The sequence below is a fragment of the Oreochromis aureus genome, linkage group 18, assembly GCF_013358895.1.
Source record: "Oreochromis aureus strain Israel breed Guangdong linkage group 18, ZZ_aureus, whole genome shotgun sequence".
Classification (NCBI taxonomy): Eukaryota; Metazoa; Chordata; class Actinopteri; order Cichliformes; family Cichlidae; genus Oreochromis; species Oreochromis aureus.
The window spans coordinates 15477643-15501752 of NC_052959.1; the positions used below are offsets into that span (position 1 = coordinate 15477643).

At 39.5% G+C, this 24110-nt stretch overlaps 1 protein-coding gene across 2 annotated transcripts in view; it reads right to left on the reverse strand.

Moving 5' to 3' along the window:
- tnr (tenascin R (restrictin, janusin)) overlaps window positions 1-24110 on the reverse strand; it is a 200296-nt gene that overhangs the window by 37949 nt on the left and 138237 nt on the right. Inside the window, exons 14-23 of one of the 2 annotated variants that reach the window (XM_039601635.1) lie at window positions 19619-19797; window positions 19242-19332; window positions 18701-18783; window positions 15664-15766; window positions 14763-14852; window positions 12733-12866; window positions 12512-12641; window positions 9223-9489; window positions 6088-6207; window positions 5556-5699 (exon numbers count right to left, since the gene is read on the reverse strand). In XM_039601635.1, the coding sequence (XP_039457569.1) occupies window positions 5556-5699; window positions 6088-6207; window positions 9223-9489; window positions 12512-12641; window positions 12733-12866; window positions 14763-14852; window positions 15664-15766; window positions 18701-18783; window positions 19242-19332; window positions 19619-19797 (1341 nt within the window). Of the gene's footprint in view, window positions 1-5555; window positions 5700-6087; window positions 6208-9222; window positions 9490-12511; window positions 12642-12732; window positions 12867-14762; window positions 14853-15663; window positions 15767-18700; window positions 18802-19241; window positions 19333-19618; window positions 19798-24110 lie in introns of both variants that reach the window. The other variant, XM_039601636.1, reaches the window with a different exon arrangement.

Genomic DNA, 24110 nt, shown 5'->3' on the forward strand with positions numbered 1-24110 from the left:
CAATATGTATAAAAAAGGTCGGGATAGATGTACAACAGTGAGTATCTACAGTCATCTGTAAAACACGGTGGAGTCGCTGTCATTGTTTGGGGCTGCATTTTAGATCCACCATGCAGTACCATCCTAAAAGCATCTGATTGGCATTAATTTCATTTTTCTGAATGACAATGATCCCAAACACACTGCCAATGCAGTAAAAGTATACCTTGTTGTCAGAAGAGTATGGAACAAAATCAATGGTGGATTGACAGAGAACAGAACAAACGGCAGCCAATGTTCAAAGAAGAGTTTTCAATGTCCTTCAAGAAGCCTGGAGAACTATTCCTGAAGTCTATTTAAAGAAGTGAAAAAAAGCTTGGCTAATATGTTTCCATAAACTCCTGATTTCCTAGTAAAATGTGAGAAATTAAGGATCTTTTTTATATTACTGTGCATAGCTAAACCAGGAAACTGCTACACTACTTATTGTATCCCATAACAAAGTTCTTCATATCATGTATCTCTTAGCTGCTGGCTGTCACTGGATTTCTCACCCAGTAAGCTCAGAGCAAATAAAAGAAAAGGAAAATTGACTGTCAATCACCGCTTTTAATGGAAAATAACTCTATCACTGAATTGTTCACAAATTAACAAGCTGTGTCATATTTCCCTTCATATGCAAAGAGCTTTGTATTTTGAACACTGTGTGAAATTCAATTGGAGACACACCTAAATTATTAATTAGACCGACAACAACGAGATATATTTTCATATGAATTGCAGAGACAAGAAAACTTTGCAGGAATGCTGATTAATGGTGACTTTTTTTGTCACCGTGATGCGAAAGTTTCATATTCTCTTGGGCCTCCTGTTTCACACCCTCTCCCTAATTTTGTTCTCAGACTGCTGGACATGCCAAAATTGAGTTTGAATTTAATTATACCTTTAACCTCAGTGCTTCAACCCCAATTTCTCCTCAGGCATGTTATTTTGGCACGGCAGAGAGCGTGGCAGGAGAACACAGAACACTGCGAGTGATCCCAATCTCTGCCCAGATGAGGTAATTAATGTTGCCCTGCCCTCATCAGAATAATAAAAAAAAAAAGAATTGTGCTCTTTCTTATCGCTGCGATAGATGAACAAACCTGATTAAAATCATTACTTTAATTGCAAAAAGGTTTAAGTGAATTTAATGGAGCCTTGCCAAGTCAATTAGATTGGCAATGGAGATAGAGTAGAGATGGCCAAAATAGAAAAAAATAAACAGGTCATCCTCCTTCATCAAGACCTGCGATAATTCAATCATCATACTGCATCTACTGATTGCATGGGTGAATTACAGGCTCAGGCTATCTACGTCATACTTTCACTCAGATCTGGAAGTCAAGGCCCAGTAGGAATATAAATGCAGGCCATTACATGATTGCAGAAAATGATTTGATCACAACTTTTTATTTATTATGTACAGTATGTGTCGTATTACGATGATTTATTGGCTCATCTTCTGACTTAGCCTTGAGAACAGTGGCTATTTTTTCAGAACTTTCTTTGCATCCATGATATCTGGATAAGCAGATAGTTGATATCCATGCCAAATATCCTCAGAAGGGACCATACTGATGTAGCTGAATGGCTCAAGGATAAACCTCTCATCCAAGAGATAAGAAAGGCAACATATTATTTTTAGACTTATTTTTCTCCCAACATTTTTTACTTTTTACCTGCTTATTTCTTTTCCACTGTTTGGTTAGATTTAGGCAACAAAACTACTATGATTTAGGGTGAAAAATATAGAGATTCACAAAGCAAACCAGTTGCTAGAAACCGTTTCTTCTTCTCCTATTACCATATTTTTCATATCTTAATTATGGTGCTGTGGGAACAACACAAACACAGCAATATCTGATAGACCTGCAGCAGTCCTGGTGAGGAGATGATTGAGGTTTGATGTTCTAAGCTAACGTTATACGTTTTATTTAGGACGCTCGGCTTGCTGTTACACGCAGGAAATATCCTCTCAGCTCATTATTAGTGTGTAATTCACAACGTAGGACGTTTCAGAAACACTCCAGCTGTGCCGCCTGGTCACGAGGTCAGCCTGCGTTGTGTTGCGACTGTGACCATTAAAGCCAGTAAGACACAAAGGGTGATGTTACTCTCCAGTAAATCTCTGCACACCCTCTCATTATTGTGGCAAAGCAAAAGAAAGTAGCATGCTCTACACATTAACCTCGGAGCTACGCTGGACGTGTATATGCGTGCTCGTGGTGTCGCGTTAATACTCATGAGGCGCACAAATATTTAGACACATAAACGGTGTTTTTGCTGCATATAATCTGTGGCGTTTTAGAGCCGCAGGGATACCGGCTGACTGATGATGTTGGATGTTGAGTGTGTTTCAAGTGTAGGTAAAATGCTCACTCACACAGTCATTTAAAATGTGAGACCAGCCATTACGCCCAATCATTAAGTGAAGATTAATTACTGGTTTTCCTTAAGATAAGGATCATTATGTAAATTCACAGAAAATAATAATTATCATAACATTAGCATAGCGGTAAGTGTCCTGCTGATAAAGTGAGTTCTCTGTTTTGTGGAGCTGCACATTATTGCAATCCCTACTCGAGAACTGTTTCTTAGCAAATAAACATGTAACAGTCAGTTAGCTAGTTACCGACTGTTAACTATTTCTGTGCCATTTCTTTTTTTGGTGATCCTAATCCACTTTTGATGGAAAAAAAAAAGAATAAAAACCTATTTTCCCTTCTCCTTTCCTTTATTTTCATTACACTTTTTAGTCGACTTTTTTCCATTTTTGTATTTACCATTTCCTCTGCATGCCTGGCATTATGCCTTTTGTTTTTCTGTTAATTTATGTGTTATCTCTGATGTTCATTAAGTGTTATTTGGTATTGTGTGGACTATTTTAAGCACGTTTCAATTAAAAATGCAAGTGCATTCCCCTCCTCTGTTTTCTCTTGACGCAGCTGGCAGGGAGGATGTTAATGGTCTTTCGACAAACTTCAGTTTTGGGAAGAGTAATACTTTACTGGGGGTCCTGACACTTTGCTAATGAGCACCGTCATTAGCCCTTAAACAGGGCTTCACACAGTCCATTTAGTGTCACCCCCGCCAAATTCATCTTAGATTAGCAGTACCTGCTGCGCTTGCAAAATGAAATATGGCTCCCCGCTTTCTCAGCCCTTCGCACAGTAATTGATTACGGATGTGAAGTAAGTCGAAATTGCAGCGTTACCCAAGTCGTTACATACTTGGCCAAGCAGTGTTGGATTACGCTTTCAAATCCCTTGTTTATGTATTGTTGTTGAAAGCAGTGTAAAAGTGTCCCTGGTTGAGCATTCTTGGATGTGAGGAAAATGTTGTTTACCATTTCTAACAAGCTTGACTTTGTAGTTATGTTCTTTTCAGGCTATTACAGCCCCACCGTCTCTGCTCATTGTAAGCACGCTGGGATTGTTGGAAGAAGGCGCTGATAATAAAGAACAGGAGGAGGCAGGGAGGAGAAAGAGAAAGCAAGAGAAAGGGTCTCTTTCAGCTTCGTTTTTCTTACTGGATTCTTGAACCTCGCCGCTCCAGGTGAATCAGGTCTCATTGGTATGCAAACACACCTTCCACTCGCCTGTTCTCACTCCAATTCTGCGCTCTCCTCGGCTTTCGCTTTCTCTCTCGCACGTACACCGAGCATTTTGAATACAGCACTGGGAGAGTGTGTTAATCTCAGGTTAGCGGAATTATTTTTCAGAGAAGAATGGTATCTCATTGTCACACGTGTGTGCAACGGCGAGGTTTTATTTTTACCTAACTTATGATTTGGTGCTAATTTTGAAAGCAAGACCTTTGATTTCGTTAAATTCTGAAGACACAACAAAGGAGGGAGGTAGGACAGAGAAGACAGAGGGAGGAGGGGAGGAGGAAATCGAGGCAGAATGGGCGAGACAGAGAGAGACATCACAGTGCTAAAAGACTGAAGCGAGTCAAAGGATAAAGAGATAGGAGGCAGGAGAGCAGCCAGAGAGATACAAGACAGTGAGATGGAGCTGGGAGCAGGTTACCAATTACTGGGTCACGGAGTGGACGCTTTCATCTGTTGCAGCGGCAGAGACTGCACCGTCTACAACATGAGCTTCACCCTTGGATTGTGTGCATACTTGTGTGTGCATTTTAGTCTGCTGCTCGTTTTTAACACAGCTGCTACAGCTGTGGACAGAGCAATTGACCCGTAAGTCTAGCAGGGGAGGAACTCTTCATTTATTTTACATGGCAAACATTTGTCCTTCTGCTGCCCTCTCACAGCAAGACTTATTTTATTCGAGAACCGTCAGCACTGTGATTTTATGACCTCAGAGGAGAACAAAATACCACTAACCTGCGAGGTGATGTTCAGAAAATTAAACGTAAACTATTTTAAAGATTATCTGAGTTTGAATGACCCATTTAATTTAATTTAAAAGGAAACAATTCGATTTCAGAAATGCAGCTGTGATTGTTTCTCTTAATACTAATTAAGGACAACAATGTCTAGATCAGAATATTATAGTTAATCGAATACTAAACATTTGAAAAGCTTATTATAATAAAAATCCATTACGCCCTCTACACAATAATAATTTAACACTGAATCTAATAAAAGCCCAATATTTTCAAACAATAAAAACTAAAAAGAAATTAGAAAATCCACTCTGGAAACTGAAACCAAACTGAGTTAAAAAGAAAAGTCTCAATTAAAAAAGAGAAATTAATAATAATTAGAAAATACAAAACTATGATAACTCTGGTGTCGATAAATTGACTATAAACATGGTCATTAGTGGCCTACCTTTAATTTAACCTGTTTCAGTCCATCACTGCTCAGTTTGCTTTGCTTTTATACTTAACTAACTATACTCAATGTGTTTGCTGTTAGCCAACATATCTTCATAGAAGACGGGATAAAGACTGTATGGGTATCTGCTGCTCCTAGCTGGAGAAACAATGGGCTTACCAGAACATTAAAGGTTAGTAACATCATCCTTTGCACAGGCACCTAACTACAGTACATGCATAAAAGCTGACAAGAGAAAAACAATTGTGTATATGAATAACAATGGATGGTTAGGTATGTTTTTCACTATTGCGAAAATGTGGAAGCTTTTTATTAGTTTATTTTTCTGCAGAGGGAAATTTAGGTGGTGTCACTCTGAGGTGGGGTTGCTCACTTACCAGTCACTCATAGTGTTGCCTTACTTGAGACATTATAGTAGAACTTAGACAGCAGCTCTTATTTTAGGTGTCTAAGAAATACCTTGCAGCTATTTAAGACCAGCCATGAACATGCAATGCAATAACATTTTATATAAAGAGAGGGCACTATGTAGAGAACAGCTCAGCACACTTAAATACCTTTACATGTGTCCACCTGAGCTACCACACTCTGTTCTCCTTGGCTGAGTTTCCTGCACTAACTGTTTCTGTGTAAGACATCGGAGTCTCTTCAACGTTCTTCCTGCATGAGTAAACCCGGTCTCGAAGGGCCTCCACAACAATATGGACCTAATGATTCTGTGGTTAGCTCCTACCTGTGAAGACGGAAGTGCTGACAACATTGCTCTCCTGACTCCCTCTGACAGCTTTGAGACTGATCTCATATTCTGTGGCAGGAAACAGACTGGACAGGGTGTAGTTTGTAACATCGCTGTCAATCATCACGCTGTCTACTCGACCTGCAGGGGACACGAGAGAGAGGCCAGCACCTGAACACCAGAACTGTCACACTGATCTCCTTCTTCACGTACAAGGTACGCAGCGTAGCCAGCTGCTGTTCTTTTTTTTTTTTTTGCATCACAGAGAAAATACTTAATAAATATGGAATTTTAATTAAAAATTCAATTACCTTTCACTGATAAAATGTTATAATTAATTAGGTGTGTGGCACGGCGCTCTGCTACAAAATGTATCTTACATCAGAGGGAGCCTCCTACAGCAAATGCCATGCTCATTTAACTGTAACAAGGAACAGCAGTGTGCTCTGTGTATGCTAATATAATAAATAGCGTGTTATTCAAATGCACTTAAGAATAACATCACGTTTTGCAGTTATGTGCACGCTACCTCTGGCCGACTGGTAGGACAGCTTATAGTATTCAAACGGAGCCAGCGGTTTGATCCAAGAGATCGTCACGGCGTCCTCGGTGACGTCCGACACCATCATCTCTTTTGGTGGGTCCATCCCTAAAAGGGTGATGAGAAAGAAAACACTGTCATGCGGTTCAAATGGTTCAAAAAAAAAAAAAGATGAGCCCCAGCGTGTTATGTGCAAGGTTACAAAGCTAATTCAGTCATTTTCATGAAAATCTATAAGAAAGATTGCCCTTGAAGGCCCGAGTAGTTCAGTAACCCTTGTTTTGTCCACATTTAATCTCCGCTTCATTACATTTACATATAAACAGAGCTGTCCTTGGGTCTGCGAGACTGTGTGAATTTTTAATGCACGTTTTTATTACGAACAAAACACCATCAAGAGATTAGCGAGGAGAAACTGAGCAGCATCAAGCTAAAAAAACACAACCGTTAGTGTTGAGGCTGAGCAGGGTTTACACAGAGGAGACCCCTCCCCTGCCGAAATTCTGTTTTATATGTCTCCTCAGACCATTGAGCTGCCACGGAAAAGGTTACGGTGAAAACAATTTGAGCAAACAATTAAAGCCCTGACAGATCCTAGAGAAAAAAAAATGAAAGATATTTAGACAGTGAAGAAAAAAAATAAGAACGTACGAGAATGGAACAGAAAACACAGATCAAGATTAAGAGATCGCTTCCATCTCCTGTTGTGGGCGATGGGTAAGAGCACTTGTAGATGACTGCTACACTCTCTCTTCCCTGATTTGAGAAGAATTATGGCTATTATTCCCACGCAGAAAGCAGGAAATTTCAAATTCTTGGAAGAGGACTAATTTAAAGTCTGCTCGCATGAAATACAGTTGCATTTATTCAAGTCGTGCATGTTTTACTAATTACGTTTGCTTTGGCAAATGTGGAACCAAAGAATAATGTCTGTAAAAATGTATTCTCTTATAAAGGGGGGTGGGTGCTGTCAGAGATATGCAGCTAGTCACTGCTACATCCTCCAAGAAGATTACAACAACATTTGCATTATGTCAGCAAAAGCGGAGCTGGACCATAAAGTAAAACTTTATGGTCCAAGTGTAGCAAGTGATTCAAGGCAACAAGCAGCCCCCCATCAATGCTCACGTTCAAACACGCGAGATCAAAGCAGGGCACTAAAATGACCACAGCGTAAAGACAGGTGCAAGAAATAGTGTACATCTGTCTCAAGATCCCCATCCAATCTCACCCCCTGAAAATCTGCCTCTTGTGTGTGCGTGAATGTAAAGCGAGAAAGCGAGGGCTCCAAGCTGCCAAGGTGGTGTTTGAAACCGGCATGTGCAGGTGTTTCTGCCACCGATGCTAAGTTAACATCTCTATTGTTTACTGCTGGCTCTCCTATTTTCTCTATTTGTCTCCAGCCCTCCATTATTTTCTCGTTTCATCCTCTTCCTTTTGTCCCCCACGCTACAAAGAAAGAGAGCGATCCTCTTTCTTCCAGCTCATTGTCAAACTCTCCAGCAGGTTATAATACTGACCCTCTTCTCATTCATTTATCTCTCTTCTCTCTGAGATGTAAATAGCACAGTCGCAATCAAACGGGAGAGGGAGAGCTTCTTTTCATAATCTGCCAATTAAACTGGAATTTAGAAAGTCTGCAGAAAAATTACACAGAAACACTGCACGAATTAACGAGGGGTCGCGGTGGCGCCGCTGAAGGTAAAATAGGTTAATAAGACATGGAGAGAAGTGATAGAGAAACTGTAATTAAGATGTAAAAAAAAGAAGACAAGAATATACTTAAATGGGTGAATACACAGGAAAAACAAAACAAGCAGACTGTTCCTTTCTGCTACTGCACGGCCTTCACTCCATTAGGCTGACACTTGTTAGCCACTTGTTTTTTCTCAAATATCCTCCAACGTTACATCGGGGGTTTTGAGGTTAGCTTTAACTGTGCAAACCTCAACCATGTGATAGCACAGAGGAGCAAAACCTTTATTTTTGGCACTGCATCTCTACATCTACATCTGACCAGAAAAAAAGGAGAAAAATGAAAAAGAAAAGCCTCCAAGGCAGTTTCTAATTACAAAAGTCATTCTGCTGTGGTGCTGCGCAAATGAAAGCCTAAAAAAGCATTTCTGCAAATACATATTTAATTTAAAATCACTTTGTATTTCCATTTCTTAAACTAATTTTCTTTCTCTTTCCTTTTACACGCTACCTCATACATGTTAATTCAATATTTTGCTCCCCCCAAAATCCTTTCTTTCCTGTTCCCCACCCCTGTCTTTTTTTACATTTTATCCCTCATTTATAAATATGATTAAGGTGATTAGAGTATGGATCTTTCTTAATTGTTAAGTAGATCAAGCTAAAAACAAATAAATAAATACTGGGTACTCACTGTCATTTTACATGCACACATACAAAGCATTGCTAATTTAGAGCTTCTGTGATGTGAGATTGTCTTGAATAATACTAGACTCAGAATATTTATCATCTTTGGGGTTTTGTAGTGTTGGCCAGACAGAACCAGTTAAAAATGATACTTTGAGCTTCAAGAAGTTGTGATGATCATCTTTTTTCTTCACTTTCCAATGAACTGGGACGTAAATAACAACAGAATACAATGATTTGTAAATCTCATAAAGCCATATTTGATTCACAGAAGAACATAAAAAAACATATTAAATGTTTTAAGTGAGACAATGTGCTGTGTAACATCAACTTTTCTTTTAACAGCAGTCAACAAACGACTGGGAGTTGAGAAGACTGGCTGCTGGAGTCTTGGGTCTGAAATAGGATTCAACACTCCTGGGTCGTCTTTGTCATAAAAATAGCATCATTTTGCTGGATGTCGCAGTTAAAACATTTCATGTGTTTTCTAATATGACTTTATGGGTTTTGCAAATGATTGCATTCTATTTACATTTTAAGTTTTTTCACAATCATTGGGTTGAAGTTGCAGAAAAATGCATGCACTCTTGCCACACATAGACAAACAAAATTACTATGACCCTAAGTGTGCATATCTACTTGGATGGAACCCCCACAAAGTCACAAACCTTTATTTTGCTGCTGATGTGTCTCTATATTCATCACTTACAAACTTTTTTTTCCATCATTCAAGCAGCTCACCTGTAGTGAGGGAAGCTGTAATGGGCTCTGACGCAACGTCCCCCTGTATTGTGATTAGACTGACGGTGTAATGAGTGGACGGCAGCAGCCCCTGGATCAGTGACCTCGTCTTGGAGCCATGCAGTGTCACCTTAGAGGTGTCGGTCCCGTCGGCAGAGCTGTAGCTCAGAATGAAGAGTTCAGCGGGCGGTGCTGGGGCGCTCCACGCCACTGACACAGAGTCTGAAGTCACCTCTGATAAGTAGAGGTGGGTTACAGGTCTGATTCCTGGAGGAACGAGGGGGTTTAGAGGTCACCGAGGAGCTTTCAAGGACAGGCAAAAATCCTGCTATGAGCACGAAATGTTAATGGGAAAAAAAACAGGCAGTTGCTGTCATTATGGAGATGACAGACAAGCCGTTAAGTGATGGATGAAAGCCGTCCTCGATGATGTAACAGATCGTTTATAATACAGTTGAGAAAATTAGCCTTGGGTGTAATCTTGATGGGGAAGGTGAGAGTCAAAGAAAACCACAATCATGTGGCAGTAATGAATTAATTGGTCATAAAAAGGGAAACTAATGAGATTACCCGCCGTTAGGATGAAGATGTGATGGGACTGTTCATAATAAGAAAATGGAAAAAGGATGATAGTAGCAGATGCTGTTGTCAAAATGTATGACCTGGACGGGAGATGATGTAATGAATATGAAGTAGTGCACCAGCTGACACAGCAACAAATGCAAGAGGACTTGAATTTAATTAGCCATGCGTGGATGTATAAGCAGGGGAAATGTGGCAACACTGACTTCTCCTTTCCTGAACTGCCAGGATTACAGGCATCCTGTGGAGTTTTCTTTGCAATCAATCATCATATGAAACCTGCATTGTTTACACCGGCCTGCATCTGTATTCTTCTTGGTGAGCCGCTGCCTTTTATTATTCTTCACAAGTTGTCAGTATGCATTACTGCCATGTGCAGTCAGCAGAAATTCTGTATCACATAGACCTCACGATACCAGTGCCTGTGTGCGTTCATGATCTCAACAGTGGTGCAGAGACGGGGTACGAAAAAGATCCAAACGCGTCTCCAGAGCAGCTTTAAAAAAGAGAAGATTGCGGCTACGCAATGATTAAGTATGAAAAAAATGCAAAAGGGGTCGAGAGTCTGTGTGAAGCAAAATTCCACAGACATGATGAAGGTCTTTGATCAAGATGACAGTGATAAGCAAGTTAATGGTTTAACAGCAAGTAAGACCACACAGAGGCAATGTGGGTGATGTGAGATGACAATGTGACTCACCTTTGTAGGTATTAATGGAACTTTTTTATAGAGAAAATTAGGTTTCCTTAAAGAGAAACCCTTGTCATGGATTGTGAAAAAACGTCAACTTAATAGTTAATAAAAGAAAAGTTAATATTATCTCTAGCTGAGGATGGAGGATCTTGCGACAAGCAGTCTGTGGAAACTGACTACACTATGAGTCTGAAAGGACTTTGGTTAAAAGGTTAGAATATAAAGATACTATTAAACGCAAAAATATGGGGTTTAGCATCTTCGGAGGTTGGCCTATATTAAAAATCACATCCCAATGTGACAAACTAAATCACTTAATAATCTGTCATAATTCACTACTACACTTCATAAATATGAACATAGCTACCGTGACGTGCCCAGTGGTTTGTCCTGTTTAAAAGTCTCGAGATGGTCACTGCCTCATTTGTAAAAACCACAAGAGAGGTGGTTCTGACTGTGAAACTGCCCACTCATTGGCTATTGACTTGTGATTGACTCTTAAGCTGTTTCATACCACAGGTAATCCTCTATTTTGAAACGCAGAATGAGCAAGATTTTTGAAATAGTCATAAATAAATATGACCTAAAACAAGTGACTGAGCGCATAAACTCATCAGTGTTTACAAGGGTTTACAGAGGTCAAGAGAGAAAGCTGGTTTCCAATATACACAGCTACTGCAGCTATCGCCATCTGGTGGCCTTCAGACAAAGTGCAGGTCCGCATTAGCTTCATTTTTTCGGACCCAGAAGATACGTCCATGTTTTATCTCTATGGTAACTCTTACTGATGTGCAGATCGTGTATTATAAAACTCTGAAGGCATAAATGCTGGAAACATGCAAATGAATGCATCACTTTAATTTGATGCAGTGTCGGTCCATGAGTGAAGGCAGGACAGATGACAAAGGAAAAAGTCTAGCCAATAAGACGGACCCAGAATACGTAATCCATGTTTTGGATTGCAGAAGATGACAGGTGAAGGCATTTGAGAATGGTTTGTCCTCTGATTCTCTTGATCAATAAGTGAATAGTGGATGAGAAGATGACCATATCATGGTTTTCCTTCACGTCTCTCCAGACAGTTAAAGTGGTGTTACCAAAGGAGTGCGAGATAACAAAAAGATTAGAAGTAGGATGACATGATTATGACGCTGCGGCGGTGACAACTGCCACGATGGCCGCAGCAATAAAGAAAAAGAGATGATGATAATGACACTGGTAAAGAAAGGAATGATGGCAGGTGATTGCATGTCCATCATCTCTGAAACCGGCCTTTGTGCAACTGAAACTCACGTCAAGCTTTCGGAAAAAGAAAAAAAAACAAAGAACTACCAGAGTGGAGAAGACTGACAGGCGGTCCGACATATAGTTGGGTGGATAGATGCGAGTTTAGAGGAAAACGAAGTGATTGAAAAGAAAGGAGCAACATCAAGCTGAAAAACAGGGCGAGCAGACAGCACAGAGCGTGACGGCAAAAGGGAATGTGGTACGAACCGGAGTAAGAAGAAACAGAAACACAAATACATTGAGATGCAAAAGAGAGGTGCAATTAGGAGCGCTTGTAACAAGCTCATTAGCGGGCTGGAATAATTTGCCTCTGCTAATTGCTCCTTCGAAGTCTTTCACGGTCCTCCATTTTCTTTAAGCGGGACTCCCCTCACCTGATGTCACACTTTAGTTCATTATATCCATCATTCAACTTCATTACACACTATACCGTCTTTAGAAGTGTTCTCCAGCTTTCTGTAGTAATGGGCTGAGCTTTCATGTCTTTGTCTGTGCAGAGACGCTCGTGAGTGAATTTATTTGAGCTCTTTATGAAATCTGAACGGATTAAATGAGTGCTGTTTAGGAACGTTTAGTTGAAGCTGTTGCAATGGAAAACACAAAGGGAGATTGTTTGTTGAGGAAATGATCTCATCATTATGTTATCTGTATGCACGTCTCTGCTAATCTTCAGTGAAACCTTTAAAGTTAGTCCTTCACTATATGAAATTAGACTACGCTCCCTACCTGTGAAGGCGTCTATGGTAGCCGCAGTGCTCTGCTGTCTTCCTCTTCTTGCTGCTACAGTGATGGTGTACTCGGTCCCAGGCTCCAGGTCCTTCAAAGTGGTGGTGTTGATGTCTTTAGGCACCGTCAGCTAGAACAGGGAAGATGAGTTAAACAAGGTCCAGATCGGACATATACATTTACAGTAACTGTGCTACGGTTATCGTTTCGGTGTTCTTTACCTCATTAGTGACGCCGGAGGCTGATGTGTAGGTGACCTTGTAGTGGTCAATGGGGCCCTGGACTATGCCCCAATTCAGAGTGATGGTGTTGTCCGTAGAAGCCGTCACAGTCAGATTCATAGGTACATCCAGAGCTAAAACAAGGAAAGCAACATTCAAAATTAAACTCAAAACTCCAGCCCAGATTCATGTAACACTCTCACCCTGAAAGATACATCTGAGTGGGTGTACATCGAAAAAATACACGACCTTTCAGAGACCTTCCTCTTAATCCTCCTTCAAATTCACGAGTATTTATATTAATGTTTACTTGTTCTCAGTCGTCTTCTCAACTGTCTTTGCAGCATCTTCGCCCGTCACCACCTGCTGTCACTTGGGAGAATACTAATGTGTTGGGTCACCTACAGTACGTGCTCGTGTGCATTTGCATAAAACAAAATAAGAGTTCATGGAAATATTCACTGATTCACATTTGATTTGACATGTTTTTTTCTACATTTGAGCATTTTGGATTGTTAGTTGGGCAACGCACGACATCTCATAACATTAGCCTGGGATCTATGAAATTGTGCTGGATTTTTAACAATATTTTCAAATAAATTTAGGGCCAGATTTACTAAACGAGGCAAAACAGCACATGGACATAATCCCCAAACAGTGCTCACACGTATGGTTAGTTTTTGCAGGTGATTTAGAAAGATTAATTTCACTATCAAGCGCTATCAGTTTGCACGCTTGAATATCCTCCTGTTGAGAAAAGATCTCTCAGAAATGCATATGCAACAGGTGTGGTCGCAAACATCTCACAGCCTTGTCATTGCATTTTTTGTAAATACCAACAGTACTTTTATTTAGGTTAGTAAATCTAGCTCGAAATGGTTAGAAACAAGAACAAAAATGTTGCTTTCATGATTTCAGTGGAAACATAATTACTGCTACTGGTTACTATGTCTTTAATTCATGTTTAGTTCCTGCTATACTCTTGTCTACTTGTCTATCTGTTGTGCAGTTCTCACATTAAAGGACAGACCATTACTGATAAAACATTTACAGCGTTTCCAATGGGTTTCCTGCATATTACCACAATGATCTGACTGTCTGCTTTAATCTTTTTGTATTTCTTGTATTTTTAAGTGAGTCGTTCTCTTCCCTGCAGAATGAGTAACCCAGTTTACCCAGTGGATCATCAATGTTTAATCCTCAGCTAATCATCTGCCGCCTTGTTTGCCTGAACCTTTGGTGTTTCACGGCTTTTTAGGAGGTCAAAAAGACATTGAAAAAAACTTGATGTAAACGTGTGTTAAATGAAATGATTATTTTAGCAGCTCTGGCTTAAGGTAACACCGGCGCTGCCATGAAGCTGTCGTCATAAACAGCTTTCTTAAAGCTCTTTAAGAGAAATGCGACAGATGTGATGCATGTTCAAAAGTTCAAAACGAGTGCAGGAAAAAGAGGCGTTACAACGAGCTTGTTTGTAAGACAAATGGAAGCATAATTTTTATAAAGTGCAGAAAACCTTTAGCCATTAAAATAACTGCACCTGGATGAAAGATGTGCTTGATGGTGAACATGAGGGGAAAGATTAGCGAGGCACCTCCACGCACTCACTTTTCAAGCAAAGGGTTACATTTTTTTCTCCTTTTAGCCAAACAACTCAACAACACAATAAATATTCAAATAAAGGATCAAGTATGGAGGTAACGAGAGGGCCATTAGCAAAAAAAAAGTATGTATTATAAGAGCTTTAAAATGTTGTAATGGGAACTTTGACCCAAGCTGACAACGCCAAACACTTCTCGAGAAGAGTACAAGTCATGGCAAAACATATTTTGCTTAATTTTCTAAAATGGCTTTTAGTAGTTGGAATGGGCGCGCCGACCCACAGCTTGAACTGAGAATTACACGTATAATAACAAATGGGCCCACGAGCCTGCTGTGATGCTGCGATTTCTCGCTGTGATTTCTGTGTTGTACATGCGCGAGTGACTCACTGGCTTTTTACAGTAGAGCACAAAGCATAATTCACTCACTCGTCCTGGCGTTCATTGTGGCTGGTGTGCTCTGGTTGCTACCTTTCATGGCAGAAATGCCAATGCCGTACTCTGTGCCTGGAAGCAGGTCTGAGATACAAAGAGAGACAGAGAAGCAAGACCTAATTTAACACATAACGTAGCAGGAACAAAACAATAATAATAATCACAGAGAGTGCTTCATGTTCTTGTCCTCATGCAAAGTACATGTCAATTACACTGAGTTTTTTTCATGACAGCCCCAATTAGCTCGACACCGGTGATGAGATCTCAGCAAATTTACATGTAGCATCGTTGTGATTTCTGAAGAAATTTCTTTTTTTTAAATCAACCGCACAACCGATCAGTTTCAAATCGGTTGAGTGCATCCACAGAGAGGATCTCGAGCTACAGAAATAGAGATGAAGAGATGAGGACTGAAAAATAAGGGGGCGGACGACAGAGATTATTAGCAGAGGAGAGCAGGGGGAGAGGGAAAATGAGAGTGACAGAGAATGGATGAGAGTGAGGGAGAGCATCGATGGCAACGAGCGAACAGAATAACACGGGGACCTTTTGCTTCTATTCTTATGCAGGCCGTGCCCTTTCCAGCACTCTGGCCTTTCAGAAAAAAACATCCCAGCTGACCCCATCTTTCTGACAGCCTTTCAATACGCCCGCAGGACAACAAGCGTTTCTACAGATACAATCAGTGGGCCGTCAGCCAAGTGTTAGCTCCGGAGATAATCTTGCCATGTAAAACACAGACACTTCCAGCTTCGTTGGTACATATTAGATGCATTGTGATGATACTGAAAGCATCAGGAAAAAGCAAAAAAAAAAGGAAAATAGGAACTCTACAAATGTCGAGGATAAATAATTCAAGAAAAAAAACGCAAAAAAGAGATTATTCCTCACTTACCTGTGAGAGTAGTCTTAGTAGTGGCTCCCTCATTGCGCGGTACGATGACTTTGTCATACTGATCTCCTGCTAATGTGCTATAAACCACCTGGTAACTCTCCACCTACATTTAAACACAAAAATATTTACAACATTAAAGAGAAGGTAATGCCTGAAAAAGAATGCTCTCGCTACGCAAGACTTACACAAACAGTCAAAACGGTGTTGGGTTTTTTTTACTGTGCATTGTTTGGTTTATTTTGTCTCGGCACAGTGTGATGTTTGGCTCTTTGTCAACACTGCAGTGCAGAATCAGAAGGATGAATAAATTTGCCGGCATCGAGACAGACTGTCTTTATAAGTCTGAATGTGTGGTTAGCGAGCCCTGGAAATATCATTGTGACAGCTGAGTAAAACGCAATTTATCACATTTTCATTCACAGCAAAACATTCAGTGACCATTTGCACCGAGTGAAGCGCTTGCTCCAGCACTCTAACTGGCATTTTCCAAGGCAGCGAAAGGCAGACCCGTCTGTGTGTGATGATAACGTGTCCAAGAAGGGCAAAAAAAAGAAAAAGTAGAAGGAATAAAAAAGCTGCTTTATTGAAACAATTTAAGAGGAGTCATAATGTCAGAGGGATTAAGAAGAAATTAGTTGTTTTTTATAAAAAGGGCAAGGTAAACATGCAGCAGGCTCACTGATATAAGATGTACCTGCAGTATGAGAGCCGGCAGAAGCTTTAATGCATTTCAGGATGGTCCACTACACTTATTTAATGCAGTGAAATAAAATAGCAGCTTGCACGGTATTACACATTCAGTGACAAATTAAAGGTAAGCCATAATGAAGCATCTTTGGTAGGTGTTAGGCCATCACATGCCACCAAAACTGCTTCAAGTACCTTGGTATTGATTGGCTAAGGTCTTTTGGTGCACCACACTGGCTCTCAGTGCGTTTTGAGTTTAATATTTGATTGTTTTTAAGTCACTGAATGAGTTAGCGACGCCTTACCTTCCTGATCTTTCAACAATGCACACTCCCAATAGATCATTAAGGTCAGCTGACCAGATGTCCCTGCCACTAAACCTGACTGAGTCTTAACACTTACTGTTTTACGGCCTCTGCTGTTTAATCTTTCAGCTGTACAGCACTTTGGTCAGTGCTTGTTGTTTTTAAATGTGCTTATAAATAACTTGATTTGACTTGACAGCATTCGCCCAAAAGATCTTCCCTCATTTGGTGTTTGATGATGGTGATGGAGATTATTAGACGGGACTCCCATAGTACGATTCACTTGATTGTCATACTTGTTAAATCATCCAGTGAACCCTCTGCCCTGTGGATCGTAACCCAGGAAGAGATCACCTCCAAGTTTCGTCAGAGGATAAAGGCATAAAGATGATTGCTCCGAACAATTTTGTATTGATTTACACTTGAACCCACATCAGCACAATCTCGCCCACAGACACCAGATCTCAATGTATGAGTTTATTACTTTAATTTCTCCACCCTCTTTATATAACATTAAGTTCTTATCATCAGGATGGATGCAGCACTTCTATGTTGTAAACTCTCTCATTACTCAGGTCGCCCAGTCCACCTAAGGAATGTTGCGAGGATCCGATCAATCCTGAGCTTTAGTGGCACTCAGACTGTCGTTCATGCTTTTATGTTCTCTCGGTTAGATTATTATAATGGTCTTTTATCAGGCATCAATCAGAAAGCATAAATATGCAGCAGCAAGACCTCTTACAAGAACCAAGAAAACTAAACATATTACGCTGGTCTTAATGACTCGACACTGCCTGCCCATGACTTTTAGAATTGATTTGAAGATTTTACTCATTACTTTTAAAGCCCTTCATGGCCTGGCCCCTGAATTTATACCAATCATATCTACCAACCAGTGTGCAGCCTCAGATCCTCAGGCAAAACCTGATAACTGCTCCCACCTCACGCTTAAAAACAAAAGGCAATCGAGCGTTTGCTGTTGGGGTTCCTTTTGTTGTGGTATGAACTGCCTGAGGAAATCTGGCCTCTTCAGTATCTTCTTTTAAATGACTGCTAAACAATTTTGGGGGAAATTTTAGCATGGATTTTATATTGTCTGACACTCTTAGCTTAACTCCATCTTATATTATAACTTCTAAAGTTTTATGTTGATTTTAAGTTATTCCTTAAGGTGGAATCATACTGTGTTTTATTCCTCTTCTGATATCCTGCATATCAAACTTGATATATAAATTGTTTTGAAAATTTCCATCTAGTTTGTTCATTTTTTTTCTGTGTTTCTAGTAGTTTGTAACACTGGTTTTGCGCATTTTTACAAATAATGTTTATTATGATTAATATTTTTATTATTAGATAACTTTAGCTTATGCTTGGTGATTTAATGCATTACACTGTGTATAATTCTATATATTTGTCATGTGTTACCTATTAAGTCTAATGATGATATAATTAATACAGCATCAGATGCACTTTTGTAAGCGTATGGAAGCCAAAATAAGAAACAACATATGCTTTTACGCTGTTTACGACCAACACCGATATTTGGTCTGACAAATGTTTTCTTTCAGACATAAATAGATTTTCCTAACATTTATTATGTGTAGTTGTTTATTAGTCCTTACTAAGAAAATATGGTAATGCAGTTTAAAAATAAACTTATCAAAATTATTGGTTTATGTTCTGTCCGACTCTACTTGGTTGTTGTGTTTTGTTGCCAACAGGGAGTGTGCAGAGTGCCCTCTGGTGGACAAACATAGCAACATAAGCACTCATAACATGGCTGAATGGTGTTTCTTCTTCTCTTCTTTACTTTTTTATAACTATTTTTTATAGTCATTGGCAATTATAAATGCAGCCACTAATATACTGGCAAATACCTCATATTAGCCATATATTAGCCAGGCTCCAATACACTTTTCATTACTGATGGCTTCATATTACCTGCAAACTTTTGGTAATTATGCAATCATGAGGACCAAGTCAAACTGGCTATGCTTCACTATACCAGAATACGCGCAGTTAAAAAATGTCAAAAGACTTCCTACCTCTGCTTCACTGTTATCCCATTCGAGCTCGAGCGTGGTAGAGGTCTTGGACACGAGACGCAAGTTCTTGGGGGCATCGATCTCTGAGAAAAACGATAAAGCTGACAATGTTGGGGACACTGAGACCCATTCTCAGAGATTGTGAACAAGCAAACAACAAACACAGGTCACATTACATTATCAGTTAGCCATATTTAGCTCTTCATGTTCATCAAACACATCTCTCTGTGTATTTTTATAAGGTGTATCCTCTTCAGTTTTCTGTAGAGTTTAAGTATCAACCACAAATGGATATTTAATGTGTAAATATGGCATCAGCATGGAAAAACAAATCAGCATAGTGTTTCCATAAATAAGTACTTTCTTCAGCACAAACTTCAGGAGCGAAAACATTCCCCTGAACAGATGTTTACTACTCCCTCCAATACAGATAAACAGTGTGGCGTATATTAGGCCATATGTCATTACTGTTCTACTCTCAGAGGCAGACGCAGGATCACACACACCAGTATCACCACATCTGCTTGCTGTCAGACCTCACCGGTAGTAAATTCAGTGGAAATGGATCCGCTCTCGTTTCCTCTTCTCACGCCGCTCACTGTCACCTCATAACGCGAGCCAGGACGCAGGACCTGTGGAGGGGAAAAAAACAAAACAACAGAGGCCGTTTAGTCTGTGTATAATCTCTTTGCATTATGTTTTTTTATGTATTTGTTTTCTATTTGTTTTATCTCCAGACACAGAAGGCAGACAGACTGTGAGATTAGATCGTTTAACAAGCATGGCAAGTACAACACACACACACACACACACACACACACACACACACACACACACACACACACAGATATACTGGTAATACTATACTTGTGACCTATAATGACTCTAGCCAAGTCTCATTTCAAAGCGCACACACACCTGCAGAGAGTACTGGCTAAGTGTGGGCTGGAGGCGGAAGGTGGTCCGTGGCCCTTCTCCTCCCACGAGGCCATAACGCAACACAATCTGATCAATCTTTGCCCTCGGTGGCGTCCACTCCACAAATGCCACTGTGTCCGACACGTCGCGCACAATCAGCTGAGTGGGACCATCGATCACTGCAAAACAAAGAAAATATCTAATTATAAGGTCCTTCGGTGATGTTGTTACAAACAAAGCACAGTCACCAGGGCGCCGTTTCTTTGTTAACCTTTCCAAACTTGAAGAAGTACATGTTGACCAGGCTGGGTGTTACTATTTAATGCCAAACTATTGCTTGACAATTACTATTACAAGTTATGATTCATACATTTTTCACAACGCACTTGTGTTTTATCATAGTTTAAAAAAGTAAACTTTCATGCAGCCAATTCTCCATTCATTATATGCAAAGTCAACTATTTCAAGCCTTTTTTTCATTTTAATTTATATGATTATAGTTCATGAATCTCATAAATCCACTATCGTGGGTTATTAGAATATACGATTACAAGAACAATTACAAAATCAAGCTTTTTTTTCTTGCGGTTCTTATTAGGATTTATAGTTTGAAGAAGTGGCACCTTCTGGGCAATAAAATAAAATAAAATAAGGCAATGCAGAAGTAAATGGTCACTTGAGGATGGCCCCAAAGCAAATCAATCCCCACACACTCCCACATTAATAGAGATAAAAATAGTCTGGAGAAACAACTGTCTGGTTTTGGATAGATAATTTTTTCTTTCGTGACAAATGTACGAGAGGTGACTTTCTTTATGGCTTAAGAATCTAAAACGCCTTAAGGCTAAGAGGAATTTATTATTAGAGGCATGGCTGCTTTGACTGATTGGTGCTGCGAGCTGTGTGCGAATTCAAGTCACTTAACTTGACCACTCAACCGGTGTTGGTGCTTTTCGGGGCATTTTAAATGTAATTAAAATAATATGGCTTGTTGAGCAGCTGATTATACTTCTGTAGTTTTAAAAAAAGGCTTCAAAATGGGGCTTCACCATTGCCTGAATACATAAAGTAATAATATAGAGAATCTACAGTTTAGACCAGTTGGAGTCACACCCCCAGAAAGAAACTTTCAATGGTAAACATTTGAACAGATTATTTACTGAATAACATTTAATCTGTCATTTGAATCCAGATGAGCTGAACCCCTAAAATGTAATCTAATCCCAAGAGGATGTAGTGTCATCGCCTTGAATTTAAGGTCTTTGTTTCATTTCATGCTTATTTTCCTCCTCATCCGAGCCACAGGAGGAGATTTTGGGCTGAATTAAATAAAGTTTGAAAACTGGAAAAAAAAAAACAAACAAACAAAAAGGTTGACTGCATAAAACATACCCAAATAATAAGTAAATTAAATTTCTCATATATATATATATATATATATATATTTGGTTTGGATAGAGTCATTATTCACTGGGAAACTACAATGCAAGAGTAGAGTAGGCATGAAAGTTGATGTTCACAGTCACTCCAAAGTTTCTGGAGCGCTGGATGTGGATTGGATATCAGTGAAAGCCGTTCTGACAGCCAGTTGCGAAAAACATATCAGACCTGACACACGCTGAGACAGTAGGATTTATCCGCACGAGGTGTTAAAACATAAGCCGTGATTGAAGTATTTCCATGCTGATTGCTAGAAAACAACACTTATCAAGTGTGCAGAGCTCAAAATACATCAAGGGAAAACACAAATGTCTGACAGAGGAGGGATTCACTAAACATTTTCTCTGCACTTGTTACAGCATCTATGCCAATACACAGACATTTTGTCAAGGTAATGGGGTGTTAGAGAATGTGATAATTAGCGCTTTATTTCATTAACCTGTTAATTACTTCTTTCCGCAGAAGCTACGGTTTAACATCTGCTGCGTTTAACATATTGTCTGGGAAAATGTAGGAGCGTTTGATCTCAAATTGAAACTTTTTTGGATAAATTTGCTGCCGTTAAAAGAAGCTCGGAGCTTAAAATGAAATGGCATTCCCGCACAGTTCGTGCCACTTAATTTGAAGTAATCAGCTTTTTGGTTCCGTTTGAAAAATGCGTGAAATTTTTAAATGTTGAGGTACTGACCAACAGAAAACTCCACAATGGATAGTTCAGTATACATATTTTTTAATTGAAAGCACCATGCTGTGCTGTAAAACCATAATTATTTTCCGCTGCTCGACCCTGTGGGAACTCAGGTGAAAGGCAGATCTCACATACTGGGTGATGTAGAGCCAGTTTTCTTTTCCTTCAAATCTTTTTTTTTCTCTTCTTTTTAGTTTTCTGAGGTCTAAATAAGTCTCAGACTAAGGCCTGACATATTGCAGGTCCGGCCTGAATCTTGATGTATCAGAAATTGGCCCCAAGGGTCTCGTCCTAGAAAGCATCCCGAGGAAGACAGTTGCTGAGAACCAGTTCCCAAACATCAGCTGCGCTCACTCTCTGGCTTTCCTCTGACTCCTCATGGCGCTACGCTGTCTCGGAGGAAGGATAAATCGTTGCTATAAATTATTTAGTTACTTCAAATTTGTCTTTTCCTCTTTCTTTATCCAATACGGTGTCATAGAGTGGGCTGCTGTAAAAAAATAATGAGCGGGTGCCATGAATTATTAATCGATACTTAATTACAACCCAAGAAATGAACAAAGACTTGACAGGAAATTGATGGTGTTTTGACTGTGCATATCAGAGGCTGAATTGTTATGGAGGAGATTTGAATTGGATCTATTACAGCTGTCTAAGTAGTGTCGCATGTGTGAGGAGTGGGGGGGGGCAATACTTCAGTGAGGTTTACGTCAGGGGCCTAAATGGTTTGCAGAGCAAATACGTCAAGGTGACACTCGCTGCTTTGCTGAGCGTACAGTGAGACGGGAGAGTGCAGGGAAAGCTGTGCTACGGTTTATGTTGAAGTGATTAGCTAATTAACTGATTAACAGAAAACTGCTTGTAAACATTTATGCAATTTGATTAAATATTTAGGTTTAGCACAAAATATGCTAAACTGTTACTTTTTTTTCACTTTACAATTACAGGGATTAAGCAAAATAAACAAAACAAAACCCCCAAAATCATCAGACTGAACTTATTTTTTGGCCTAATCACGTTCCCAGTTTACCGAGGATAAAAACTGATTTAGCTTAAAAGGGTAAAAAAAAGTGTGACAACATTCCCTAACATGGTAAGCAGATTCTGAAAAGGATGACTGAAAGAATTTATGGTTGATCAGCGTCAGATTTTATAATCCCAATTCCAAAAAAGGTGGGACGCTGTGTAAAATGTTCATAAATAGCAGAATCTCTTCTAATATTCATAATCAAATATATAAGATCTTTAAATTTTACTATTTTATGAAAAATATTGGCTCATTTTCAATTTGAAGACCAGCTGCTTGTCCCACTTTTGTCTGCTGTACGATTCACTCAACAGTTGTGGGTCTTCTTTGTTTTATTTTTCATGTTTTTATGTGTTTAAACTTGGAGCAAGCAAGCAAGCAATTTATTTATATAGCACTTTCAGATCAGCCCCCAGCTGAACACAAAGTGCTGTACACTTGACATGCCAAAGTGATACATTGAACATGTTAAAAAATAAGAAAAATAATAATATAAAAATAAATAAAATATATATATAAAAATCCATCCATCCATCCATCCATCCATCCATCCATCCATTCGCTTCCGCTATACAATAATAAAATAGTATAAAAAATGATGATGAGAATTACATTTAAAACAATAAAATCAGCACATTAGATCAAAACAATAAAAACAATAAAATCGGGTCAGACTGTGTCATATGCCAAGGAGTAAAAATGGGTTTTAAGATGTGTTTTAAAAGTGGACAGTGAAGGGGCCTCTCTAATGTGCTGGGGCAGATTGTTCCACAGATTAGAGCAGCAATACAGAAGGCCCTGTCCCTCTGAGCTTCCTCTTCTGACCTGGGTACCTCCAGGAGCAGCTTGTCAGCTGACCTGAGAGACCTGGGGGTGAGTAAGGATGCAGAAGCTCAGAGAGGTAAGTTGGGGCAAGACCGTTTAAACATTTAAAACAAACATGAGGATTTTAAAATGAACTCTATGATATACAGGCAGCCAATGGAGTGAAGCCAGGAGGAGTTATGTGCTCTCTTTTACGAGTTTTGGTTAAAAGTTGTGCAGCAGAATTCTGGACCAGCTGCAGACGAGAGAGAGAAGATGCTGACTAACTCCACAATACAGAGCATTACAGTAATCTAGACGACATGAAATAAAAGCATGGATTACCGTTTCAAGATGCGGCCTGGATAAAATAGGTCTTATCTTTGCATAATCAAGATCTTTAAATTTTAAATGAAAAAAACTGGATTTTGACAGTAGCCCTAATTTGACTGTCAATTTAAAATCACTGTCCATCTTAAAACCCAGGTTTGTAACAACAGATTTAAAATACTCTACCAGAAACAGAAAAATAC